Below are 26,145 nucleotides of genomic sequence, written 5' to 3'. Positions count from 1 at the left end.
TGTACTGTGCACTCGTTAGACCACACCTTGAGTACTGTGTTCAGTTCTGGGCCCCCCAGTTTAGGAGGGACATTGAGATGCTTGAGCATGTCCAGAGAAGGGCGATGAGGCTGGGGAGAGGCCTTGAGCACAGCCCTACGAGGAGAGGCTGAGGGAGCTGGGATTGGTTAGCCTGGAGAAGAGGAGGCTCAGGGGTGACCTTATTGCTGTCTACAACTACCTGAGGGGTGGTTGTGGCCAGGAGGAGGTTGCTCTCTTTTCTCAGGTGGCCAGCACCAGAACAAGAGGACACAGCCTCAGGCTGCGCCAGGGGAGATTTAGGCTGGAGGTGAGGAGAAAGTTCTTCACTGAGAGAGTCATTGGACACTGGAATGGGCTGCCCGGGGAGGTGGTGGAGTCGCCGTCCCTGGGGCTGTTCAAAGCAAGGTTGGACGTGGCACTTGGTGCCATGGTCTAGCCTTGAGCTCTGTGGTAAAGGGTTGGACTTGATGATCTGTGAGGTCTCTTCCAACCCTGATGATACTGTGATATTGTGATAATTGAGGTACCTATAACTGAATATAAACATAGGTGCAAGCTTGATATAAGAACCAAAATGTGATGTCAAGAAAAAATGAGGATAAAGTTTTCAGTCCTGTCCATAAACATGGAATAAGGGACACCCCCAGAGAAATGTATTACCTCTTCTGCCAGTAGGATCATGTGAAAGAATGTTACTTTGGGCACCGGCAGAATGAGATATGGAGGACAGAGAATGGTCATTGCACCTTTACTACAAAGACACTGAGTCTTGCTGCCGTTGCTCCTTGGTGTCTCAGTTTTGAGAGAGACACCGTTGTGGCTCCTCTCCATTTACTGGTTGCATCACAAACTGTTCCTGCAAGTGATAATTCATAATCTTTCATGAAATTACTTGGAAAAAACAACGCTTTCTGTTGCTGACTCTTTAAAAGATCAATTAGGCAATGGTTAGGCTGTCTGGGTTTTATTCCATTTCTTCTAAAAGCAGAGTCCTTGAATGGTGCTGAGTTTCTGAGAGGTTCTCCTCCAATAGCTAGCTCCTCCAACAGATGGCTGGGTGACTCTTCCTTGCCTCCTAGGCGGAATGAATGATAAGGGCAATAGAGACAAGTGCTTGATGCAGTGCTGCCAGACCAAGAAGCAAATTTCAGTGTGCTCCAGCACTGTGCCATTTGTGCACCTGCTGCTGTGTGGTTGGCTCCACCTTGCTGGAGAGCTTCTCTAGGTTTTACCTTCTTATGAACATGGGTTCTTCATCTTCAGTAGGTAGTGCCCATAAGCCAGCTGTATAACTTAGAATTAGTCTATTAGTGAATAGAGAATTTATGGCTGGAAATGTTGCTGGGTAGGATGGCCTGTTTCCCCAGCTCCCCCTTTTCCCTGTGGTTATTTGCCAAAGTAGCCCTGTATGTTTTGTCCATATGTCCTGAGCCTCTGGGAGCCTCCTGCTAATTGCTTCTCTTGTTGACAAGCCCAGAAAAGGATTTTCTTAACTGGCCACACAGCCCACTTGCTCACTGCCAGAAGCATGAGGATGCAGTAATGAGAGGATGAAAAACCTTATGGATCAAAAACCTAGATGGTGATGTTCACCTCCCCAGAATTATTCATACGAACAGGCTATGGGTGAAGTTGGCCTCCATTCCTCTCTGTGTGACCTGCCATCTCTCACATCAGGGCTCTGTGGTCCACAGTCCTGCTTGGGCATTCACTGTGAGAGCTGTGAGGCTTTATGTATTTATTGAACAGTAGCATTAGTGTAAAAGATGCTGAGGTAAAGGCTATGTGTTACCTGCCCTTTGTGTCCAGATTTTTGAATATCCTAGTTTTCTGTTGTCCTATTCAAGTAAAAATCCATTTTTTTTCCCATCTTCCCCTCACATGCATCTATCATGAATGATTATCACAGTGTAAAGGTTTTTCCAGACCAGGTTTCAAAATGACATTGAAGTTTGTTGTTTTTTTTTTCCCTGTGATGTTTCTAAAACTGGCAGAAGACAAACTTCTCTTTTCTTTTTTTTTCTTCCCCAAGCCTGAATACACTGCAAGAAGTATTTCAAAATAAAGCATTAAAAAAAAAAAATCTTCTTTAAGCATGTTTAATGCTTGTATAAGGTGCCAGATTTTAATTACAGTTGGCATTTATAAACGTGGTGCTGGCAATGGCAACCATATTGCTGAAAAAAGGCATAAATTTTGACACTGGCAATATGGGAACCCAGCATATGAGACTAAACCTCACTGCTTTCTGTTTTAATATACTGGTTTTAAGGAAAGAACTTCTAATGGTTAATATTTAACTAGAATGTTTAGGGTTTGATATAAAGTTGTTCTAATTTCAAGCTATTTAGTAATTTAGGTCCTAGCAAAGATCGGCTTAGGCAATAACTTTCTATTAAACAGCCTTTAAATAAGCATGCTTAAAGTAGGGAAAATAAGATGCTTCATTACAAGAAATGAGGTTGGCATCTACCAGGTTTTCCATTAAGTTCCAGGTCACAGACAAATAAAGGAAGTATGTTAGGGAAAAAACCCTTTTTAAAAATAATTAGGGAGATGTCTGTTTTGTTCACCAGATGGAAAATCAGTAGTTGTGGGTGGTCTGTGCTGGATGGGGCATCTCACAATTGGCAGAACTATGCCTTTAACTTTTAAAGTCCTGGGACAAAATGTGAAAGTAATTGACTGTTCAGAATGGTCTCTCTCTGGATACTTAGCATGCATTTAAAACTGAGATTTGGTGAGTTTCTGACTCTTTTTTTTTTTTTTTTTTTCCTAAGAATGCTCAAGCTTTTGTGTCTAGTATTAGGCCAATTGGGTATATTTTTGGTAGCTGTTTAGTGGGGCTGTTGTCTTTCGTGCTTACGCCTGTGTGTGCCGGGTCTCGCACTCATGCAACTTAATTGCCACAGCTTTGCAATTCTCTATTAGCATGTGATGAACATGGCTTTCATAATGTTGTTTGCTGTGGTTTGGGTTTATGTGAGTTGTTGGTTAGCATCATGTTGGTTAATATCTAGTTTGTTGAAGTTTAAGGTATTTAAATCTACCAATTTGCCAACCTACTAAAGAAAACAAAGCTGCAACCTTATTTCTGCAAACACAACAAAAATTCCTAGTTTAAAATAATGTAGGGATTTGCAAAAGTATCTTAAATCTGTGGGTTTGGGGATTTTAAGAAATGAATAAATGTATCTTCATGTGTATATGTGAGTAGTATATATAAACATATGCATATTAAATACAGTCATTTAAGATTGTTAGAATCTTAGTGCAATGTGTAACTTTGGTCACCATTCCAGGACAATTGCTTTCTAATTGGCAGATTAATTGGAGAAAATGGTATTTTGAATGTGGAGAATGAGTTAGATAAATGTTTATATTCATGTTAAGAGAACAGATTTTATTATCTGAACTGCAATAAGAATGTGTGCCGTTCAGCACTGACCTCTCCAAAGAATGAGGCAGAACCCATTTATGGCACAGGAGGCAATTGCTTTGTATTTACCTTACTTAACAGACAATTTTTTTGCAGTTATCTATATGAATGGTCACAGAGAATTGTATGCATGTGTTATATCCATATTGTAGCTTGTGTTAAACCAATCCCCACAGTTATTATGTAGAAGCATTCTTGAAGATAAGTGAGGCACTCAACTTAGGGCCTTCTTTGTAAAATCCCTTTTGCTATGCATGACATGTACTCTGTATTTTTTTTTTCCCTTGCAGTAAATGATAAAGCTTTTTTTTCTGTCCATGAATCTCCTTCCAAGGAAACACATACAGCCTAATAACACTCGCCTTGAGAACTGTGCATTGCCTCCGCTACAAGGCCGTGTTTTCATTGAAGAGATAATTATAATATGGTTTAATGTTCTTGTCAATCCTCAAACACTGTCCCTAAAGACTGCTATTCTGGAGGATGTCTTTTTTGAAGAGAGTTGAATGTAGCTAAGAAAACACATATAGCCACACACATTTCTGATTAAACCAAGAAAGATTTTTTTTAGAACAATATATGCTCTCTGAAAAGAATTTTATGTTTTCTAAGGTGTTGATTTAGAGCTGCTGCTTCCTCCAGATTTCACTGTTAAAATATAGAAAGTTAGCTTGTATTTATTTCTTTTGCTGTCTCTCCTCCCCTCTCCCCCCCCCCATCAATTATATTATTTATAGACCTTAGGTCTATACAAGGACATAAAACTCTTAATAATAATTAAAATGCTTTTAATGTGCTTTGCTTTGAGGCACAGACTTCAAATGAGTTAAAAAGTCCAAGCTGGAACACAAATGGTTCTTCCCAGGCAACAAACATGCTTGGCTGTTGATATGGTGTAATTTTCTGCTTTACTTAGTAAAAACAGCAATTACTTATTTGTTCCATATTCCCCCCCAAGCACAGATGCTACTCAGTCTGTCCGTTTTCTGAGTGCCGAGCAGGCTGCGTGTGCGTGCGTGGATGCGCGTGCATGTGTTTTAATGCGACGCAAGTCAACTTTTCCCTGTACACACTGTACTCTTAACAGCATTTATTTGCCACTGCTGTCAGTTTACCAACAGCCCAAGACAATGGTGTGCTTGAAGCAGCCGTGGCTGCAGAAGTCTCACTTGAGCAGTCTCTCCAGGTGACGGCAAACATTTCCAGGTGCAGCTTTGCAAAGCATCAAGCTGATCTTACAAACCAGTGCAAGGACAGATAAATGCCAGTTGCATCAAGCTGATCTTACAAACCTGTGCAAGGACAGATAAAAGCCAGTTGCATCAAGCTGATCTTACAAACCAGTGCAAGGACAGATAAAAGCCAGTTGCATCAAGCTGATCTTACAAACCAATGCAAGGACAGATAAAAGCCAGTTGCATCAAGCTGATCTTACAAACCAATGCAAGGACAGATAAAAGCCAGTTGCATCAAGCTGATCTTACAAACCAATGCAAGGACAGATAAAAGCCAGTTGCATCAAGCTGATCTTACAAACCAATGCAAGGACAGATAAAAGCCAGTTGCATCAAGCTGATCTTACAAACCAGTGCAAGGACAGATAAAAGCCAGTTGATCACACCAGTTAAGATTGCAGCCTAGATGGACAAAATCTTTAACGTTGCTTTCTGTGATAGTTTGGGTGTTCCCTGCTCCCCCACACTTTAGAAATCACCCAGACTAGACTCAGTCGGCTCTGGAAATATGAATGAAGCTTATATTTACAGCTAGCACAATATACAAACAGATATTTACAGTATATACAGAAATATACAAGGTAAAAAGTAATACAGAAACACAACTCCCCTCCCAGAAACCTGAGTCCCCAGGAGGGGCTCTCAACCACCCCTGCACCTTCCCCCTGCCCCTCTCAACCTTACACCAGTCCCAAGAAAGAATAGAGGTTCGGCCAAGAGGTTAAGAAGCAAAGTGGGTTAGTCCAAATGGAAGGGTGTGTTAGAGAGATGCAGCTCAGCCAGCAGCCCCAGTGAGAGTGAGAGAAAATGATGAGAGTGTTAGCTAATGTTTTCATTTCTTCTTCCCAAACTGTAGCAAGACTGTGAGGGAAGTAGACATCACCATTGTTTTCCTTTCACAGCCTGTAATCTAGTTGTTCTCACCAAAACATTCTAGCTAGCTTCAAACTAGCACACTTTCACTGTATTGTCTTTCGTGGTGGTCTAGTGGTTGTGAACAGTGGCTGCTGCTGCTAAAAGCTTGGTTGTCTGGAGCAAAAAGCCTTTGAGGGAAATGAAATTGCACACTAGCTGAAAGCAATGCAAAATTCCTGTTCACTTCAGGCAGGCTGGGATTTCCCTCTTGGGTTTCAAAGCCCAGTTCAGGGTTGGTAAGTAAGGAAAATGTGGTTATCTGCCATGCTTACAAAAACTACATGTCACCAAAAAAATCCCTGAAAGCCTAAGGACAACACAACTCTTTTCACTGCTTGTACAGTGAGCACACGACTGGAATTGTGTGGCTCAGCATAATGCAACCTGATTGCTTGTATCAGGTGCCTGGGATCTTGAATTTAATACATAATTATTTTTAAGAGCTACTGTTAAATGAGAAATGTGAATGAATATGTTAATTAACAGAAAGGCATTTTATTAAAGATTGAATTGGTGTAATTCTGGAAAAGTAGTATAAAAGCTGCATAATACCTGGCAAAAGTGTACTGTCTGAAACTTTGATATAATCATATCATCATTGGCAATCTATTTGTTTGCTCTGAAATCAAATGGATTTTTTTTCCTTTCTTCTCTGAGGAGGATTTAAAAAGTAAGGCTTTAAAATTATATGGTAAATAATCTCTCTAGATAAGCTTTTCACTGCAAAAACTTCAACAGGCAAGTGTTAAAATCATTTCTGGTGCTGCACAGTTTAAAAACATCCTTGATATTTTTGCCCTCAGGTTTATATATTCAAGCTAGATAGCAACCATTCAAAGAACAAGCAAGAGTTTCTGGAAGAATTAATGTTTTATAGTCATGTCAAGTATGTTTTGTTTCACCCACACTTTTCCCTTTGTTTTGTAGTAGGAGGAAAAAATAGCCTAAAAATACTAGATCTTAGTTAAGCAAGATAGATGCTGAGTGGCATGTAAAGGAAGCAAAAATGCCAGGCTCCTATTACCCCTTCTTTTCATGGCTTTGAATTTACTACAAACATTACTTTCAGAGTTTGTTTTCTTTTAACAAGATATATAACATTTTGCTGAGTTCTTTATTAACTTAAAACTTGGGTTTGGGATTGTTCAGGTCTTTTCTCTTGGACTACTCCGTTTCTTTTTTTCAACAAATAACTCTGTTAGGATTAAATAGCTGACAAAAGCATATCAATCTTTCCCAATAGGTGAATGGATATTTATTTTGTGATGATATATCCTCTTTTTTTTCAGGGTACATATTCAATTTGTTTAAAAAAAAAAATCATTTTTTATCTTAGCTGTGACAATGTCACACAGAAACCCATTGCTACATTAGATAGTCACATCTATGACTCAGTGATCTCTGCCTGACTGACAGGTATCTTTGGTTTTGTAGGTCCTCACAGGTTTCCCTCTCTGACAGTGTATCCCTCTGTGTGGAAGGATATTTCCAGACAGTCCATTTTGTACAGTCTTCCTTCTACTGTGCAGGGGCACACTCATCAAGTGTTCCTGCTCCGTTCTTAACACCTCCTTAATATTCCACTCTCCATTTTTATGTAATTTTGCAGATAAGGAATTGTTAACTTCCAAATACTTTTGGTGGTTGTAAAAAGCAACCAAGTTGATTTTTAACACCTAGTGTTTTTGAAGGCACTTGATTTGCAGCTTTCACCTCCAAATGTTGAAATGGAGGGAGCAACTGGATGGAAGGCTGCATTGTTGCATGTTGATGACCAAATCTTGCTTATGTGAGTAAATACTTGGCTTCACCCCATTTTATCTGGAAATTCCCACTGGTTTCATATTCATTGAATGATTTTGGGTTGCTAACAATCTTAAAGATCTTCTAGTTCCAAACCCCTGCCATGGTCAGGGCCACTTCACTCAATCAGGTTGCTTAAAGCCCCACAGCATGATCTTGGACACTTCCAGGTATGGCGTATCCACAAGCCCTTTAACCAACCTGTTGTAGTGTCTCACCACTCTCACAGTAAAGAACTTCTTCCTTACATCTCAACTCAATTTCTCACCTTTCAGTTTAAAGCTGTTACCTCTTGTCCTATTGTGGCACACCCTTGTAAAACATCCCTTTCCATATTATTTACCATGAGATGCAAATTCATTCACTGGTATTTTCTGGCCTTTGAAAGACTGAAGCAAAACTTTGCTGAAGTTCTCTTTTAATAATATTGTTATTATTTCCCTTGTTTTCTTTTATGATGCTGGCATTCATCCAGCCTCTTTATCTCCCTGCATCCTGCATTCTCAGAAGCCTTTTCTCATAAGGGGAGGCTGCAAAGACATGCAACAGATCAAGACAGCCTCGTTAAGGATGGAAAGTAAAATATTCAGGAGTTAGGAAATGTCAGAATTAAGATAGCTGATGCAATTGAAGTTCAACCTCCTTATATGTTCACATGGTAGTGTAGTGGTTTAATTTCAGGATCATATATGTTTTTTTCCACAGGACCCCTGCCTCAGTGAACAGGATGGACAATGCTGAGTTAATGAGCAGTTATTCAATATTTTGTTTTCTCCTAATTTTTCAATGTGTAGCCCTAGGCCTTATTTACTGCACACTATTGAAACCCTGCTGTGAAGACAGAATTGTTAATTTCCTCATGAGCTTTTCTATGGCACTTATTGCTATAAATATCTGAATGCTTAACAAGCATTAATTAATTTATCTTCAGAAAACCCTCACGATGAAAAGGTCTGGTATTACTACTGTTTTACAAATAGGGAGCTGAGTCATGAATGTCCAGTAAATTTGGGTGCTCAGTTGTCAGCTTACAGTTAAGGAGGTAAAGATCTGTATTTTAGCATTCATTTCTGAGGCACCTTGCCATCAGAGCAAAAAAAAAGTAACACTAGATTAGATAAATAGGTTTTCTCTGCTGTTAGGAGCACTAATACTATTTATTGCACTTATAGCTTTGGGGGGGGGGGGGAAGGGGGAAGAAAAAAACACCCCAAAAATTAAGACAGAAACAAAAACCAAACAAGTTTTGGCAATTAAAATCTTCATCTACACTCTTCTGCTTAGCACATTCAAAAGTAGAAACTTCTGGAGGGGGCTGCAGAACATCACAGCTGCAACCTCACTACACTTGAGAAGAGCTGGAAATATTTAGAAGCAAGGGAATCACCTGAAGCTAGACAAGGAGAAATACTGCAGAACACCATTCCTTATATCACAGCTTTTTCAGAGATTTTGTGTCCTCACTGTGGATTTCAGGAAAGTGCTTTCTTCCACTTAAGATTCAGAGCTATTAGCCCTTTTTATTACACTTGCTTGGAAATTTGATTTAATGAGGTAGCACCCTTCCAGAAAAGTACAGAAACAAAAATATGGACAAAAATGTCCTCTTACTTTAGAAATTGCTCTATGACAGGAAGCAGTGGCATCAGACCATCCTTATTTTTTACTTAATTCAAGCCTGTATGTAAACACTGCAAGTAATGGGTTAAACTATGACTTTCTAGGTGAAAAGGCAGAGGCATTCATTTGGTAGAGGGCAGACCCAATTCCTGTCATTGTTCCAGTCAGCTATCTAAGTAATTAGTATTAATTGATTGTATTGGTTAAAGTAAGGAAGTAGTTTTTAGATGATTCTTCAGAGACTGGCCTCAAAGGTCATGCTTGGGCTTGGTCCTATCATCTCCCTCCCTCAGATCCAATGAATGTGTAACTGCATGCCAACTAGCACCACTTCTGCAGTGTGTCCCCAGGTAAGGGCAAGACCTTAAAAACCCCTGATAATAAATACACAAGCAAATAAACAACAATTCTTTTGGGTTCATACAGACAATTTTCCTTATCCAGTGTTGATCCAACTCTGTCCTATAAAATAGCTCTGTGAAAATACAGTATTGAAGACAGCTCCAGAAGCTGTGTGCTCCGAGGACTGAATCTGGATTGCACAGAAATATCAACTTGGCTATTTAATAACTTTCTGTTAGTCTGCCTGTCAGTCTTAGTAGTAATATTTTAGTGTGGCTTTTGAGGATTGCTAAGAGGATATTTTAGCCTGAAGGGTTACCGGATCTGTGCTGGTTTGAGGCTAACTGAAATATTCTAATGAGAAAAATTACATCAGAATAATAATTATGGAGTCTATATCATTAATTGGTTTGCTGAAAGGGATAGAAAGACAAAATGTAAACAATTTCCCCCTCCTTGCTCCAGGATGCTTCCTCCTTTAACTTCTCCTTTGCTCTGCTCTAATACCTTCCACTAACAGATAACAAGTAAGCTCTGCTGATTGTTTGTCTAGGAGAGAGAGGGTAGCTTTGAGCCCCTTCTGGGCAGTTTCTTTCTCTGGGAGGGAGTTTGTATTTCTGTATTAATTCTGATTTGTATATAATTGTAAAGATTTTTAAATATATTGTGTATATATGCTTGTAAATTTAGTTTTGCTGTGAATACAGCTTCATCTTACTTCCAAGCCATCTGAGCTGGTCTGCTAATTTTCAGTAGTGTGGGGGAGAAGTTTCTTAACGCACCACAAGATCCCATGTGCTGTGTCGGTGCAGCTTGAAAGCTGGAGAGCACTGAGCCACAGTGGACAACATGCAGGTAGTAGTGCAATATTGCACTTACTGATATGCATGTGGCACCGAGGTAATGGGTGCTCTTATGGTGTTGGTGCCCTGTGTGCAGGTGTGATGGTTTGGGTGTTCCCCACCCCCCCACACACTTTAGAAATACCCAGACTAGACTCAGTCGGCTCTGGGAATATGAATGAAGCTTCTATTTACAGCAGCACAATATACAAGCAGATATTTACAGTATATACAGTTATAGACAGAAATAGACAAGGTAAAAGGTAATACAGAAACACAACTCCCCTCCCAGAAACCTGAGTCCCCAGGAGGGGCTCTCAACCACCCCTCACCTTCCCCCTGTCCCTCTCAACCTTACCCCAGTCCTGAAGAAGAATGGAAGTTTGGCCAAGAGGTCATGAAGCAAAGGTGAGCGGAGGGTGTGTGTTAGAGAGATGCAGCTCAGTCAGCAGCCCAAGGCAGAGAGTGAGACTAAATGGCAAGAGTGTTATCTAATGTTTTCATTTCTTCTTCCCAAACTCCTTAGTGAGACTTCTGAGGGAAGTAGACATCACCACTGTTTTCCTTTCACAGCCTATAATCTAGTTCTTCTCACCAAAATGTTCTACCCTGCTTCAAACTAGCACAGCAGGCATTATGCCTGGTTCAGTGTGGCTTAGTCTTGCCACTTGGGCTTCCAGCACAGGGTCAGTGGCCCATGCTGTCTGTGTGGAGGAAGGGAGCTGTGCTCCTTCCTCAGCAAAGGAGTGGGGCAGGCAGGCATAAGTCTTGTCCTTATAGAATAAGGGTGTCAAAAATCTGGACTGCAGGGAATGGAAGGGAAATGAGGATTACAGTGCCCTTAGTGCTGCTTTCTACTACAGAGTATAAGCATGTTACAGGAGCCACAGCCTGCCAAAGTTCCACTGACTTCTTGTCTAACAATTGAATTATAATCTGTAGCACTATGATATTTTTGATGGTTTGGGGCTGTGTTGTTTGTTGGTTTATTTGGGTGTTGTTTGTTTGGTTTGGGGGGGTGGAGGAATCTCTGCAACTAAAGGTGCCCAGGTGCATCAAGGGCCATTGAAGATGATGTGATACTTTCTGATGCAGCTCTGCCTTGTCCTCTCTCTTCCTTAATGCATTGTTTCAGTCCCAGGGTTCAGTTCAGGGTCTGCATCTGAGCTGAGCCATGGAGCTGCCTTGAGGAGACAGAGTACACACAGTCTGGTCTGACCAAGGGCTGCAAGTAGAATGAGCACAGCAAAACACCTAAATGAACAAATCTTCCCTGCCTATGCTGAACTGCACTTTTTCAGAGTTTTTTAACTTGGGTAAATTTGGTTATAATGAGCATGGCAAAGACATATGCAAAATACAAAAGACTCCCAGTCCTCTTTGCTATGTTGGAAGCAATCTGAAATGATACTTTACAAGGTCTTGATAGTTCCAATGTGAGGAACAACCTCGTTTTGAAATTACCTGTTAGAACTGCAAAAGTCCCAGAACTTCCTGCATACAGCACAGACAGGCCCTGTCCCTGTTGTCAGTAGAATTATGTGCAACTGAAAATAAGTACCTGGCAATGTAGTAATAGGCTACAATATGATCCTATTGTAGATATTCTACTTATTTGAAGAAAGCTGAATGTAGAGAATGAAATTTCTGTGTTAATATATGAAAAAAAAAAAAACCACCAAACTTTCTGCAGGGTTCTGCTTAGTCTGCAAATTCCATAAATGTAGAAGAGAAGAACTAATCCAAGCTGCAGGCAATCAAACATCCCTTTCCAGTGCTCAGGTGCAGAGTTAACTAAATGTAGAGATTTGAGGTTTCGTTAACAAAAAGACCAACATCACTAATGCAGACCCCCTGCTATTGGAACACCAGAAGTGTTGGACTAACAAATTAGCACACAGGAAATCTGCAATTGCAGGAAAAACTCTGGTCTTGTGATTGTAGCATTTGTTTACGTCTTTCTACAGCAAAAAGGCTGTTTAATAGTGTTAAATTACAACTTTGTGTTCAGATAGCGGGCACTCGCATCATGGTCTTTGTGAAGAGGGGTTGTCACTTCTCTGATCTAGGTTGCTCTCACAACAAAGAGGCATTAAAGCTTTCTGTTTGAAATAGAAAAATCTTTTTGTGCTAGGTTGTGCAACAGTTTTCCTTGTAGGAGCCCTAAAGTTTAGCCTTCACTAATTGGTACTGAAACGAAAATTAATCAGTGCGAGGGAAGGGAATTCACAGCTGAATTCTAATTATTGCAGAGAAAGTAAGCAAAACTGGGCCGTGCGAAAGCATGGCGTAGGAGTGAAGTGCTTAGCTTGAGCTTGTTAACTGGAACTGATGTCCCCAAACAGCTCTGTCTGTCTGCTCTTACCAGCAGCTGGTAGCTAGGTCATAGTTGTGCATTTTGGAGCCAGCCATGCTGGTTGAGAATGGCATCGTTCCCCATCTCACTACCACTCCGGGAGAGGGGATTGCTCCCATAGGTCTGCTTCAGAGAAGTTCAATACCCGCTAATGGGGCTCATTGTGCTTGGAGCAGGGTTGGGGGCACTCATGCAACCCCTTCCCACCAACACAGTTGTGGATGTAATGGCATCTAGTCTGTGGGTGATCTCAAGCACTCCAGGTTGATGCTACCTCAGGTTAGGTTCAGGAGATGACATCTGCCTGCAGCCTTTAATCACCGAAAGCTGTAGGTGTCCTGCTGGCAGAGGTTTTATGGTTGCTGCTTAGCACAGTGCTCACTGAGAAGCATTTCATGTTTTCCTTTTTCTCTCCCTAGCTGAGCTGCACAGGCTTTCTTCCAACAGGGGTACTCAGTCAATGGAAACAGATACATAATCAATTTAACAAGAACAAGAGGGGTTTCCATATTCTCTATGAAGAGTAAATCCATCCATTGGCTGATATCGTACATCTTGACTAAGAACCTGTTCAGGTGATGTTAGATTTGGCTGAAAAATGTATAGCAAAGTATCTGGAGTTTTGCAGTTATTTTTTCCCACTTGATGCTTCTGCTGTTTAAAGAAAACAACATTTTGTTTTCTTTTTTTCCTCACTCTCTCTCCCACTTACCCTTCTTTTCCTTTTCCTACTTTGCCATTAGGAATCTAGAGGGCCAGTGAAATGAATGTGGTAGATCAGATTGTACCTGTACTCTTTGGCCTTCCAGTTTTGACTGAAATAGTAAAATGTCAAACCTTTGATTATTTGTTTGTTTGTTGGGGAGGGAGAGGGTGTTGGTTGAGGGCTTTTTGGTTGGATTTTGGTAGGGTTTTTTTAAGTCTTTCTTAATACAAAAAAAAAAAAAAAAAATCAACCAGTAAGAGTTTCACTGCACTTTTGGCTGTTGTTGGGAAGTAGCAGTAAGTAGCGATGAAATGCTGTAGCAGCAAGATTTAAGTTTCTATCCTTCTGGTTTGCACAGAAGTCATGGGGGAACATGCACTTTGGCTACAACAACCCCATGGAGAGATACAGGCTAGGGTCGGAGTGGCTGGAGAGCAGCCAGACAGAGAGGGATCTGGGGGTACTGATTGATACCCGCCTGAACATGAGCCAGCAGTGTGCCCAGGTGGCCAAGAGAGCCAGTGGCATCCTGGCCTGCATCAGGAATGGTGTGGTCAGCAGGAGCAGGGAGGTCATTCTGCCCCTGTACTCTGCACTGCTTAGACCTCACCTTGAGTACTGTGTTCAGTTCTGGGCCCCCCAGTTTAGGAGGGACATTGAGATGCTTGAGCGTGTCCAGAGAAGGGCGACGAGGCTGGGGAGAGGCCTTGAGCACAGCCCTACGAGGAGAGGCTGAGGGAGCTGGGATTGGTTAGCCTGGAGAAGAGGAGGCTCAGGGGTGACCTTATTGCTGTCTACAACTACCTGAGGGGTGGTTGTGGCCAGGAGGAGGTTGCTCTCTTCTCTCAGGTGGCCAGCACCAGAACGAGAGGACACAGCCTCAGGCTGCGCCATGGGAGATTTAGGCTGGAGGTGAGGAGAAAGTTCTTCACTGAGAGAGTCATTGGGCACTGGAATGGGCTGCCCAGGGAGGTGGTGGAGTCGCCGTCCCTGGAGCTGTTCCAGGCAGGATTGGACGTGGCACTTGGTGCCATGGTCTAGCCTTGAGCTCTGTGGTAAAGGGTTGGACTTGATGATCTGTGAGGTCTCTTCCAACCCTGATGATACTGTGATACTGAGCTCATAGACCCCGTGTCTGCTTCTGTAAGGAGCAAAAGCCACCAGAGCTGGAGCTGTACAGAACAAGAAAAGATTTTGCCTTCTGCTCTCTCTTTCTGATAACTTGTAAGAGTTTTATTTGAATTAGTGATAAATGCTGACTTGTACCAAATTCTTTCTAAAAGGACCTACAAAGAACTGACAATCTCACAGCAAAAATACAGGTGTTCAACTGATTCTTCAGCATAAGCTCATTTTCTCTCCTGTTCTGCTCCAGAACTGTGTCACTGCCTTTACCCTGAATATTTCGAGATACTTACACAAGAGAAAACAAAAGGCTGAAGTTGACAAAAGCTTACTTGGCAATTAACTTTGGCAATGCCAAAGTCTATTAACTGTTGGTTTGGGGTTTTTTTTTTACTCTTTATTGGAAAAAAAAAAAAAAAGTACAAATTAAATCCTACTGTGCCCATTGGAGGCTTCTTCCAAAGAAGAGTTGCTGATGAGGTATTCTTCCATGATTGTGCTGGTTTCTTCACATAACAGCATCGCCGTGCATTTTTATCAGAGTGTGATTTGCATAGCTTGCTTTTGGGGACTGCTGCTGGCAGCGTGAATTTAATACTCATTAAAGTACCAAGCAAGTCTAATCCAAGGTCTTACTGGTCTTCAATGCAGGCCCATCAAATGTGCAAATCTGCACTTGCCAGGCAGCTTCTGGGGAAGTGTTCTGTGGGATGAGGGGCTGTTTTGCACCGTGCTATCACAGAGTAGCCACTGTTTCTGGGAAAAGTTTGGAGAAGATTCCCATCTCTGTGGGTAGAGGTATGTATTCTCTGGTAGCAGTCTTACCTAAACGGACCTAGGGGCCAACTGTGATGATGATTATCCCATCCCAGTGGGCTGCCCAAGCCATGCAATTGGTCTTGGCATCCCGCAGAGAACAGCTGGTGTGGGTTGGTGTGATGCCACAACTGCCCTTTGCCTTGTACTCACATTGGTGCTGGGCTGCTAAGCTGTGCCACCCACTAGCCCTGCTTCTTGGGACAGGGCAGGGTCCCAGTGCTCTTTTATCCTGCGACACTTCCATCTCATGTGGTGTGACATGGCACTGCCACCACCATGGGGTTGTGGGTGCTGAGGTTTTATGCAGCCTGATGTAAGTACCAAGTGATTCATCTGTCTTCACTGACACTGGGCCTCAAGCAGCCCTCCACCAGCACAGTTCAGGAGGTGGCACATGCATTGTGTGGGCAAAGCTACACGACTGGACAATGCCAGCTGTGGCTTCTTCTGCCAGTGCAGAGCCACTCAGGCTGAGCACTGCTGGGGTATTGAGGGACTATGACTTCCACCACATACCCCAGCGACCTCCCTGGTGGCAGCAACAATGCTAGCCCTTCTTGCACCTTCAGAATTGTTTCTTTACAGCTGGTTGTTTTCCAGGCTGAGAAATGGGGATGGCCACAGCAGTATGCTAGTGGGGATGCTGGATGGGTTTGGCCCTTTGCCCTGTTGGTGACAGTGCTGGCAGCCAGCCACGGTAATGCTTTGCTTCCTTTCTCAGTTAAATGTCTCTCTCCAGGCAGCAGTGCTTGCCAATGGGAATACATTTCTGTCCGTCTGTCCATCCACGTAGACAAGTGGGGAGTGGGGTGAATTTGGAACAAAGTTGCTGATCCAGATCCACTCCATTCCCCCAGCGAGTGCAGGGGCAGCTGGGGCAGCGTTTCGATGGGCATTGCAGACGCAGAGGTTGGGACCTCCGTGAGGCCACGGTGTGCGGGACAAGAAAAGGAACAGATCCGGGAGCCCTCCGGCTCGGGTACGGGGCAAACAGCCCCGCGCTGTACGCGTTGATGGTAAAAGCTCCTCCCGTTGGTAACCTCGAAGGCAGAGGGCGCTGTGCCGGCTCCCGGCGGCCTCACACGCGGAAAGCTGGTTGCATCCTTCCCCAGAGCCGACGTGCCCGGCAGGGAAAGCGGGCCAGCGGCAGATGCGCGAATTCTCAGGCGAAGCCCCTGCGCAGCCGGGTCCTCATTAGGCCTGGCGCAGCGCAACGCTCCCCGCCCGGCCGGGCACGACGGCCGCTAGATGGCAGTGCTGCCCCGGCGGAGCGGCGCGGCGCGGCGCAGAGTGCGGGCAGGGCGGGGGGGGGCGGGGGCAGCGGCTGGGTGGCCCGCGGCGGGCGGCGCGAGTGCCCGTCCGCGCACCCCCCGGGAGCCCGCGGCGCGGTGACGTCACGCACCTGCAGGCGCGGCGGGCTCCGAGGGCAGCGGCAGCGCTGGCCGCGGCCGCGGGGAGCCCCGGGAGGCCGCCCGCGGTCGCCTGGCGGAGCTGCCTCGTCGCCAGATGCAGCCCCGCGCTGCGTGTCCTGCTGCCGTTGCAGCAAGCTGAGCGTGTGGATGCATGAAAGCGTACCGCCGTGTGGATGTTTGGAGATCGAATTACCCTGTAAAATACGTACTTGCACCGTTACTGTCTGCCTTCGGCCCAGAAGCTTCTCCCATCACTTCAGTGCTGTTTTCTAGGGTGTAACTGCTGCAAGTACTTTACTTTTTATAGAGCCTTTATTGTGGAACATAGGTAAATTGTTCCCAGCTAGTCGTATAAACAGCAACAATTCACTTTAGTACCTCCATCAAGATAGCCACACTTTTACAGCCAGCTAGGCAAACGTTAGTACCCTGGCTGTTTCCAACCAGCCTGATGAAGAAGCAGGGACAAAATGTCAAGTGGTACTGTCTAAATGCGTAGACGTAAATCTCTCATGCTGTAAAGTGAAACACTGCCATTTCATCCAAAGGAATTAGAGCAGTTCGTTGCAACATAAAATCAGGCTGGGGAATTTAAAATGTAACCGTGGTCAGGTAATATTCAGGCAATTCCTAGTGTTTTGTTGGAAAAGAAGGAACAACTCTGTCATCAGCTCCATGAAATGACGACTGGTTGCCTAAGACAAGCCTGCTTCTGCTGCTTGGTGAGATGGTCAGAGCCTACATGCAAGAGTGATTCATCTCTGTGCCTCTTGGTTGAGATAACAGCATTGCAAACCCGTCTGTTAAGGTTAACCTGTACACTGCCTAAGGACAACAGATGGAAATTCTGGTTTAGAGCCACTGCAAAAAATAAAAACATGTTCCAAAGGGAAAAGGAGCTTGTATTTCTGTGTTTGAACCTTTGATCTTCATTCACATCTGAAGGGAAGAGTAGACCTTTTGCTGAAGACACATGGTTTTGCATCTGTGAAAACACAGCTGTATGGAGCAAAACAAAACTGGCGCAAAACAATGGTTTTGCTGTGTCAGTGTAGCTGTTGGTGTTAAAATGCTTTAGAAATGCTTTTTGAAGGACCTTTCAGAAAGTCTGTCTTTACAAAATTGTCTTTTGAGGCTTTTTACTCTGTGGATTTAAAAGTTTGTCGGTTATGAAGGGACAGCTGCTACCTAAATGTTTAAAGCAAACTTGTAGGAAAGCCTGACGTTCTGTCAACAATGCTATTTTAACAGTTTCCTTTAAAAATACAAATGATATCATAAAAATGTATAGGAAAATCCACACTGACAAATCAGAGATAAAAATAATCTGTATCTCATTAATGCTATAATTCGTAACAGTGTATGTGCAATACCCAGTTAAGTCATGACAGCATACTGCCCTTGCAGAGTTGCCTATGTGCAATACACAGTTAAGTCATGACAGCATACTGCCCTTGCAGAGTTGCCTATGTGCAATACATAGTTAAGTCATGACAGCATACTGCCCTTGCAGAGTTGCCTATGTGCAATACACAGTTAAGTCATGATAGCATACTGCCCTTGCAGAGTTGCCTATGTGCAATACACAGTTAAGTCATGACAGCATACTGCCCTTGCAGAGTTGCCTATGTGCAATACACAGTTAAGTCATGACAGCATACTGCCCTTGCAGAGTTGCCTATGTGCAATACATAGTTAAGTCATGACAGCATACTGCCCTTGCAGAGTTGCCTATGTGCAATACACAGTTAAGTCATGATAGCATACTGCCCTTGCAGAGTTGCCTATGTGCAATACACAGTTAAGTCATGACAGCATACTGCCCTTGCAGAGTTGCCTATGTGCAATACACAGTTAAGTCATGACTGCATACTGCCCTTGCAGAGTTGCCTATGTGCAATACATAGTTAAGTCATGACAGCATACTGCCCTTGCAGAGTTGCCTATGTGCAATACACAGTTAAGTCATGACAGCATACTGCCCTTGCAGAGTTGCCTATGTGCAATACACAGTTAAGTCATGACAGCATACTGCCCTTGCAGAGTTGCCTATGTGCAATACACAGTTAAGTCATGATAGCATACTGCCCTTGCAGAGTTGCCTATGTGCAATACATAGTTAAGTCATGACAGCATACTGCCCTTGCAGAGTTGCCTATGTGCAATACACAGTTAAGTCATGATAGCATACTGCCCTTGCGGAGTTGCCTGAATGCACTTCCTAAAAGTAAAGGGATGTCACCTGGTTGCACATGAGCATGATGGCAAAGCTGCTCTCCAGTGCCTGCCTGTTCTCTCTGGCCTCCCTGCATTTGCAGTGACATGTTGCCATCGCAGCAGTGTCCCCAGCCACCTTACTGCCTCACTACATAGCCCAGCACCTACCTGTCCCCTGCCCTATCTCTAACACTTGCTCACTTGTATCAGGAGCCTGAGAGTGGTATTTGTTTTCTGCCTTAAATCCCCGCTCACTCCAGTTGATTTATTACAGCGAAGAGAGGAGCTGAAACGAAGGAAGGCTAGATGTGCAGATGCAAATTATTTTTTTTTAATACAGAGAAATGTTCTTTGGTTCTTAACCACTTGATTCCTTTTGGAGCAGGGAAGCAATCTGACTTTGTTTTTAATCCTTGACATCAGCACAACAGTGCTTTGCTCTTAAAATTTATCCATCCCGGAGCCTTACAATAAATTTTCCAGTGTGTTTGGGTTGCTAAACATGCAGCTGGCGCTTAATGGGATTTTCAAAATAGCATAAGCAGGTTAGAGACATCCTCCCATCCATTGAAATCGGTGGGATTTAGGTACCTATCTTGCTCATTTGCTTTTGAAATCCTGCCAGGTGCCTGTCTGCATCTTCAGTTGCCCTGGAAAATCTGGTCCCCATCTATCCCCATGACTCCCCCCCCCCCCCCCATTCCTATCAGTATTTGTCTCCAGTCTCCGTCTCCCGCACTCTGGCCTGTATTGATGCTGGAGTCTCCTCCTTTGTAGTTCCTAACACCAGGGAGATCCTTCTCCTTTCTCTCTACCAAACTGTCCCTTCAGCTGGTTAGAGGCTCAACTGAGCAGCTATGAGCGTGCCCAGATTTTTCAAATCAGTTTGCCTCTCCTCCCAATGATTTTTAATTATTTTTGGTGTTGTTTTGACTGCATAAAGCATTTGGGGTTAAAACACTGTGCAAACGGGTGTGAATGTGAGGAGACTGCCCTGTTACTTCTCTCTTTTAGGTTTTATGTGTCTCTAGGCTGAATGCAATTAATTCCCCTTCAGCCTCTCTCTCCCCATCCCCTGAAACAGTAAAGTGATCCATGGGTTTTATATTTAAAGTTGAGGAAAATGAGTATTTTAATTTCTGTCTCAGCTGTGGATAGGGGTGACTCACAGGGGCTCCTTGTGCAAGCAGTTCTCCATCTGTAAAATGGATCCCGTTTGTATGGGTATGGAGCAGGGGTAATTAATTAGTGTTTGTACAGCCCTTTGAAAATCCTCGGACAGAAGGTGCTAGAAGGTGTTGTGGCTTGGCCTGGGGCTGAAGAGACTCACCCCAGAGCCTGGCCTCCCTCGGTGCCCCACGGGAGTAAGGACACAGAATGCTGCTGGCTAATTCCTTTGCCAGATACATTTTTCATTTTCTTTAGGGGAAAACAAATTGGAAAGGGAATTATCAGTGCGCACACCTCCCTGGCCGCCCGTTGCCTCCTCCTTTCCCAGGATTAACAACAGCTTCATTAGGAAGCTGACCAAAAAAAAAAAAAAAGAAAAAAGGAATGTCAATATTAGAATATTAATAATAATAGTCCTGGTAGCGGAGGGACAACAACTCTCGTCCCAGCCTTATACAGAAAGTTTCCTCTTTGAAGTGGTTGCTTCCCCCCTTGCGCCGCCGGGAGGGAAGGGTGAACAATTGTCAGAGATCTAAAGCCAGCCAGGAATGCTGAGCTGATGGCTTTCTTGCCTGCCCCCTGCCCGCACCCCTTCCAGCCCCCGCACCCATGCCTGAATCCCTGCCCGCAACCCTGCATACATTGCTCTCTGCCCCTACTTGCGCTGTACTGCACCCCTGCCTGACCCACACACCCCGCCCCGTACCTGCCGCTGCCCAAAATCCCTGTTTGCCTCCATCTGTACTCCTTCCTACCCCTGCCCACAGCCCTGCCGGCACCACTCGCCTGCCCTTGCCTGTATCCCTGTCTCCTTCCCTGCCTGCCCCAGCCCTCGCCTTTGCCGACGTCCCTGCCTGGCCTCTGCTCGCCGCTGCCCGTCGGGGTGGGGGTGTTCCGAGCTGCGTTTTGCGGCGGGGTCGGTGGGTGTCACTAGAGGCTCTGGTTTTCCCTAGCGTGGCGTGGGCCCGGCCGTCCCGAGTGGAGGGGGAGCCTCGAGGGGTAAGAATCTTCACCCCACGTCAAAAAAAGGAGACATTTTCATACAGACGAAGGAAGCATGGGCGAGGGTTTGAGATGGAGTTTGGAGTTTTGTTGGTTTGTTCTTCTGTCTGTTTCACCGAGGGGATTTTAACTCTCGTGGGGAGGATACACGTACACCCCACACACCTTTTCCTGGGCATGGCGTGGGCGTCCTCCACCTTGGGCTGCAAACCTTGCTGCTTGGAAGTGGCACAATTCCCACCACGGTCCTTTTAGCAACTGTAGAAATGCCATTGGTAACATCAAAAAGGGGGGAAAAATGAGGGGGGGAGGAAGAATTTTTGGTTTTCACCTTAACTGCCCTTTATGTTGGTGTGTAGGTGTGTAAGTGCCTGCCTGCCGTCGGCAGCAAGGGCATGAAATACTTGTCTGAGGATCATCAGTTAACATAAGCAACATAACTCTTTGCCTGGCTTTGACCAGTGCATGAAAAGGGTATAAATACTTGTTCTGTTAAAAAACAGATTTGAACCATTTTTCCCCCTTCGTGAATTTTCTTGTATGTCTAATGGGTACAGTTTCTTCTCCATCCATGATTATTTTCCCGGAGGATTATGATTTCTTCCTCTCCTTTTCCTTAACAAAACAAAACAACCCCCAGAGACTTAAATACTTTTAAACATCTTTCAGTGTTATTGGCTATCCACATTTCACAGTGTATTCCCAGTAATTTGCAACTTTTGAATGCTGGGCATTGTTTCTCTCAGCTTATTGAAATGCACAGATATGTTAAATGGGGGTACCCCAACCTCAATGACTTCTGTTTCTCTGCATATGCAAAGAGAGGGCAGCTTGACTCTTCCCTCAGCGTTTGTTAGTCACATCCTCTTGGCCATTGTTTTGCAGGTTGTGCTAGGAATCCAATTTATTTAGTGGTAAAGAATGGTTGGTTTGGGTTGGGTTTTTTTATTATTCCACTCAGTCTGAGCTGATCTGAGAAAATGGAAAGCATATTAGCTATGCCAAGGGGCAGCTCCTAAAGACAGCTTCAGTCACATTGCAAGAGGGATGAGGATCTCCCAAGTGACTGCATATAGAATATGCAGCACTATTACACTTTCAAAGTATTTTTTTTTTGTTGTATATTTAGGTTTTAAAGATCTTGAAAAGCATCCAGTGGATAGATGGAGAAATTTTGCTTGTTATTTCAGATGCTGGTGTGCATGTACAGAAATTCTCCCCTTTTTGTAAGCCTTAGAAGGTGGTCCCCTGGCTGATGTAGATTGTTTATTTATTGAAAATCCTTTCGCAAGTCCTCCAGAAAAGCTGCTTATAGCAACAGGACTATTTCCAGTGTCAGGAAGGAGTGGGGATACACACAAAATTTTCAAATTAAGAAATTATTTTTTTAGGGAAACAGAAACAAGTAGGCTTCTTGTGACAAAGATGTAAGCTGCCTAAATCGAGAAACCATCCTGCCTCTAGAAAGCTCCCTAGTTCCAAAATTGTTTTATTAGAAAGGACGTTGAGGACCAAATTTCTGATGTTGTTATGGCAACAGAAATAGTTGGATGGCAATGTGGGTATCCAGAACGTCAAGATTGTAAGAAACCAGCAAAATAAGCACCGCATTGTAATTGGAAAACCAAATTGAACGATGGTGGCCAAGAGTTACACTTCTTTCATTCAACGCAATCCCCGTTTTCATCTGTCCAGCCATGCCGACGGTGCCTTAACAAAGGTGCCAGCAAGGCATTGCAATATTTATTGTCCTAAATGTGACCTGAGATTTCAGTTTGTTATTTTTGCCATTGACTTGCTGGAAAAAGGATGTTTCCTTGTGATTCTGTATTTACTTCTTCAGTGCCTCCAACTTTTTTTTTTTCTCCTTTTCTTTCCTTTTTCTTTATTACCCCCCAGCCTTTCTTTAGTGACACGTGCTCCAATCTCTTTTTGTCCCTGTGTTCCTTACTTTGCCTGCTGCAGGACGGTCAGCAGTCTCCCCGTAAAAACAGCGAAACATACTCCTCTTAAACATCTGCGGTATTAAAAGTCTTGTCAGTGTTTTCATTTCACTCTACTTGAGGGGAGCCCTGAAACCTCAGCTCCATCTTCCCTAGTTTAGAAAGAGTCGAAAGTGTTTGGGAAGCTCACAGGTCCCTACTATAACACGCTTCAGGGACCTTTTGTACAGCAGTCGAACGGGATGATTTTGCCAAGTTTCAAATTTCAGGGGCAGGCAAGACATTCATAAATCAATATTTCTGTTATTCTGGAAAAGCTCTTTGATTTGCAGGCATTTTGGGTTTTGTTGATTTGTTTGGTTTGTTTTACCTTTAATTAAAAAAAAAAGAGATGTAGTGTGTGACATTAAGCAATTTTACACCATTAGCAGCTTTGGGCTGTAAACAAAGACAAATGAATCTCACTTTCAGTCTCAGAAGTTTGCTGTCAGTTGTTCCCAAAATGCGGACTCGATTCTACGGGATGTTATTCAAGCAAAACACGGCTTGATGTCTGAGAGAGTTGTGCCTGAGTAAGTACCCCGGAATCAGCCCCTCTGCCTGCTGAAAAAGAGAAATGCTGGTTATCTTCTCTTAAAGACTGACTTCCCCCCCCCCACATGGCTGTACACTTCTTAACGCTTTTGGTTTGCTTTGAGATTGTCTTGCGAAGACCGTGTTCTTGATGTGAAAGCTGGAAAGCAAAAGGGAAATCAGTGTTTTTTTGAGTAAGGCTGGGGTTTTGTTTGTTTGCTGGGATTTCTTCTTTGTTAGCTTTTCTTTTTAAAAGAAATCGTCTCCATATAAAACAGACCAAAAAATCCTTTTATTGAAGCACCTGATTTTAATTTAATGTGAGTTTTGTTTCAAGGCTCCTGAAAAAAAAAAAATTAAAACATAGTCCCCCAATGTTTTGTGCTTCAATATTCAGCGGTTTACAATGCAAGATTACTTGACATTATTTAATTGGACATGAGGGTGTAATACAGGAATTTCCGTTATGTGATGGATTAATTGTTTTCCTAATACTTTAAAGGCTGAGATCCAAACATTTTTTCATTCTATTGCAAAATTAACTGCAATAAATCTGTCAGACCCAATTATTCATTTAAAACATTCCACACTGATTAAATCTGCACATTTGCCTGCGTGCGAGTGCGAGCAAGGGAAGGGAGGTGTGTGCAGAGGAGGGGGAATGCAGGTTTGTTCTCTCTCCTCAAAACGGCAGCGATGTTAGAAACGAGTCCTTCAAATTTAACCAGGAAAATGTGATTAACTAAATAGTCTAAGGAGAGGACGAAGCAGACGTGAACGCACGTCCCTGAGCCTCCCTGTCGTCCCTCCTCCTCCTCCTCCTCCTTCTCACATCCGCACAGGCAGAAGCGTCACGTTTGGACGTTTGATGCTATTTGAAAAGATTAGATTTTACTTCTGGCGAAGGGGCTGGAGTGTTGATGGGTGGGGGTGGTGGTTTTTTGTTTGTTTGTTTGTTTGTTCTTTAGTTTGTTGATGTTTTCAAAGTCTCTAAACAAAGTCAGATGTGTTAACAGTCTTATTAACAATGTTAAAATGGAATTAACGGCTTGTGGATACCTCTGGAATACAATAGCATGTCAGCCTACCCTGCCCCCTTATAAATCGCGTCCCGCTGTCTGGCTTTTGTTTCGTGCCCAATCAGCAAACTAAAGTTTTGTTGAGACAGAAGGGCAGCTCAAGTGTTCCTGCTCCAGCGGAGGAAGGATTGGCGGTGGGGTTTCTCCTCGGCCCCGGCGAGGCCCCCACGCAAGCCGGGAGAGGGACCGACCTCCAAACCTGCGGGCAGGGCTTTGCTGACCCGCCTGCCTCCCTGACCTCTGCCGTGCTGTTTTGTCAGTTTAAAAGGCTTTGCCGAGGTTGTAGTTTACTTTTATGGGCCTTTCAGCACGCCTACAAAAGCTTTTGTTTATTTAAGATGTAGCGCAGTTCAGATTTCTATTAATCTTCATAGAACTTCGGTGGCTTCTCCGCTTCTGTAAAGGTTTGTCCTTGAAATGGTGCACTGCCTGCTCCTAAGCAGCCATCGGCTGGGTAATTACAGCGAGTTCGGGATGTTTTGGAAATGATTTGCCTCTGAGAGTGGAAATTAGTACCAACACATGCTGTGATTTAACTCGGTTTAATCGTAATTTGAGTTCTGCACTGGATTTTTATTTTATCTTTTAGTCTCTTAAGTTTACTTCTTGCAGTCAAAACTCTTTAGAGCCAACCAATTTCAGTGCTAAATGTATAACAAATACATTGGTTGGGCTTTGGGGTTTTTTTTTAATGTGGTTAGGATCACTCTGGGCTAATTTTCATCGAAATTTTATGGAAAATGAGAAGATTTCCCACAAGGAAAAAGCTTATATGTTTTGCTTTATGGTAATTATAGTTTTACTCCTTTCATCCAGCAGTCTCACAAGTATTTACAATTCCTCATAGGAGTGCATAGCAGAACAAGGCAGACACTCATTTCAAGCCCTTTTATAGGTCAAAACGTGCAAGACACAGGTGGGTTTCAAATCACCCAAGAGCTGCAAAACAGTTGCAAGCCTGAAATAGAGTAAGCCATCCATTGGTAGCTGAGCACAAGCTGAGTGACCTGTGTCAGATGCTACCCTTATCCCACCTGAGTTCAGATCAGTTGCCTCACAGGACATGGAAGGCACATGCTGGAGATGTGCCTGACCACAGTGATGCTCAAAACCGTAGCCCACCTGTCATTTGTGTATATGTCCAAAGTTTGCTGTCTGGAGCAATTGTTTAGTCTCTGGCCCCTCAGTGTTCTGTGTCCTCTCTGAAATAATTTGGCCAAGCTGGGATACACTCCTCTGTTTCCTTCCTTTTCTGTGGTGTTGGCTCCCACTGTGTCTTCACGTGTGTCTTGCAGCCCAAGGTGCTTAGCTTTTGCTTTCCATGGGGGTAGCAGAGGGATGTTTGCTTTCCAGCATTGGGGCCACAGCTGGACCACAGCTGGACCACCTGCCCCACCCCAGCACCTGGCCTGCACATCTCTCAGACCCCAGCATAAAACTCATCCACTGTCCTTTCCCTTCAGTTTACACAGCTGTTCTGCTTAAAGTGGAGATGATAGCAAATGCAATGCAAACTAATCAGTGGC

The 26,145-nt window shown here is 43.7% G+C and overlaps 1 protein-coding gene across 7 annotated transcripts in view; it reads left to right on the top strand.

Annotated features, from left to right (window-relative positions):
• The window catches only part of CLYBL (citramalyl-CoA lyase), a 229,700-nt gene that overhangs the window by 19,795 nt on the left and 183,760 nt on the right, over nt 1-26,145 (top strand). The window contains exon 1 of one of the 7 annotated variants that reach the window (XM_064143832.1): nt 23,502-23,539. The exons of the other annotated variants lie outside the window; for them this stretch is intronic. Within the exon in view, the coding sequence (XP_063999902.1) occupies nt 23,517-23,539 (23 nt within the window). The 5' untranslated portion in view covers nt 23,502-23,516. Of the gene's footprint in view, nt 1-23,501; nt 23,540-26,145 lie in introns of those variants that run through there. 7 annotated transcript variants of the gene reach the window in all.

This window comes from Pogoniulus pusillus, chromosome 5 (genome assembly GCF_015220805.1).
Source record: "Pogoniulus pusillus isolate bPogPus1 chromosome 5, bPogPus1.pri, whole genome shotgun sequence".
Taxonomy (NCBI): domain Eukaryota; kingdom Metazoa; phylum Chordata; class Aves; order Piciformes; family Lybiidae; genus Pogoniulus; species Pogoniulus pusillus.
This window is presented reverse-complemented; position numbering and strand designations above follow the sequence as displayed.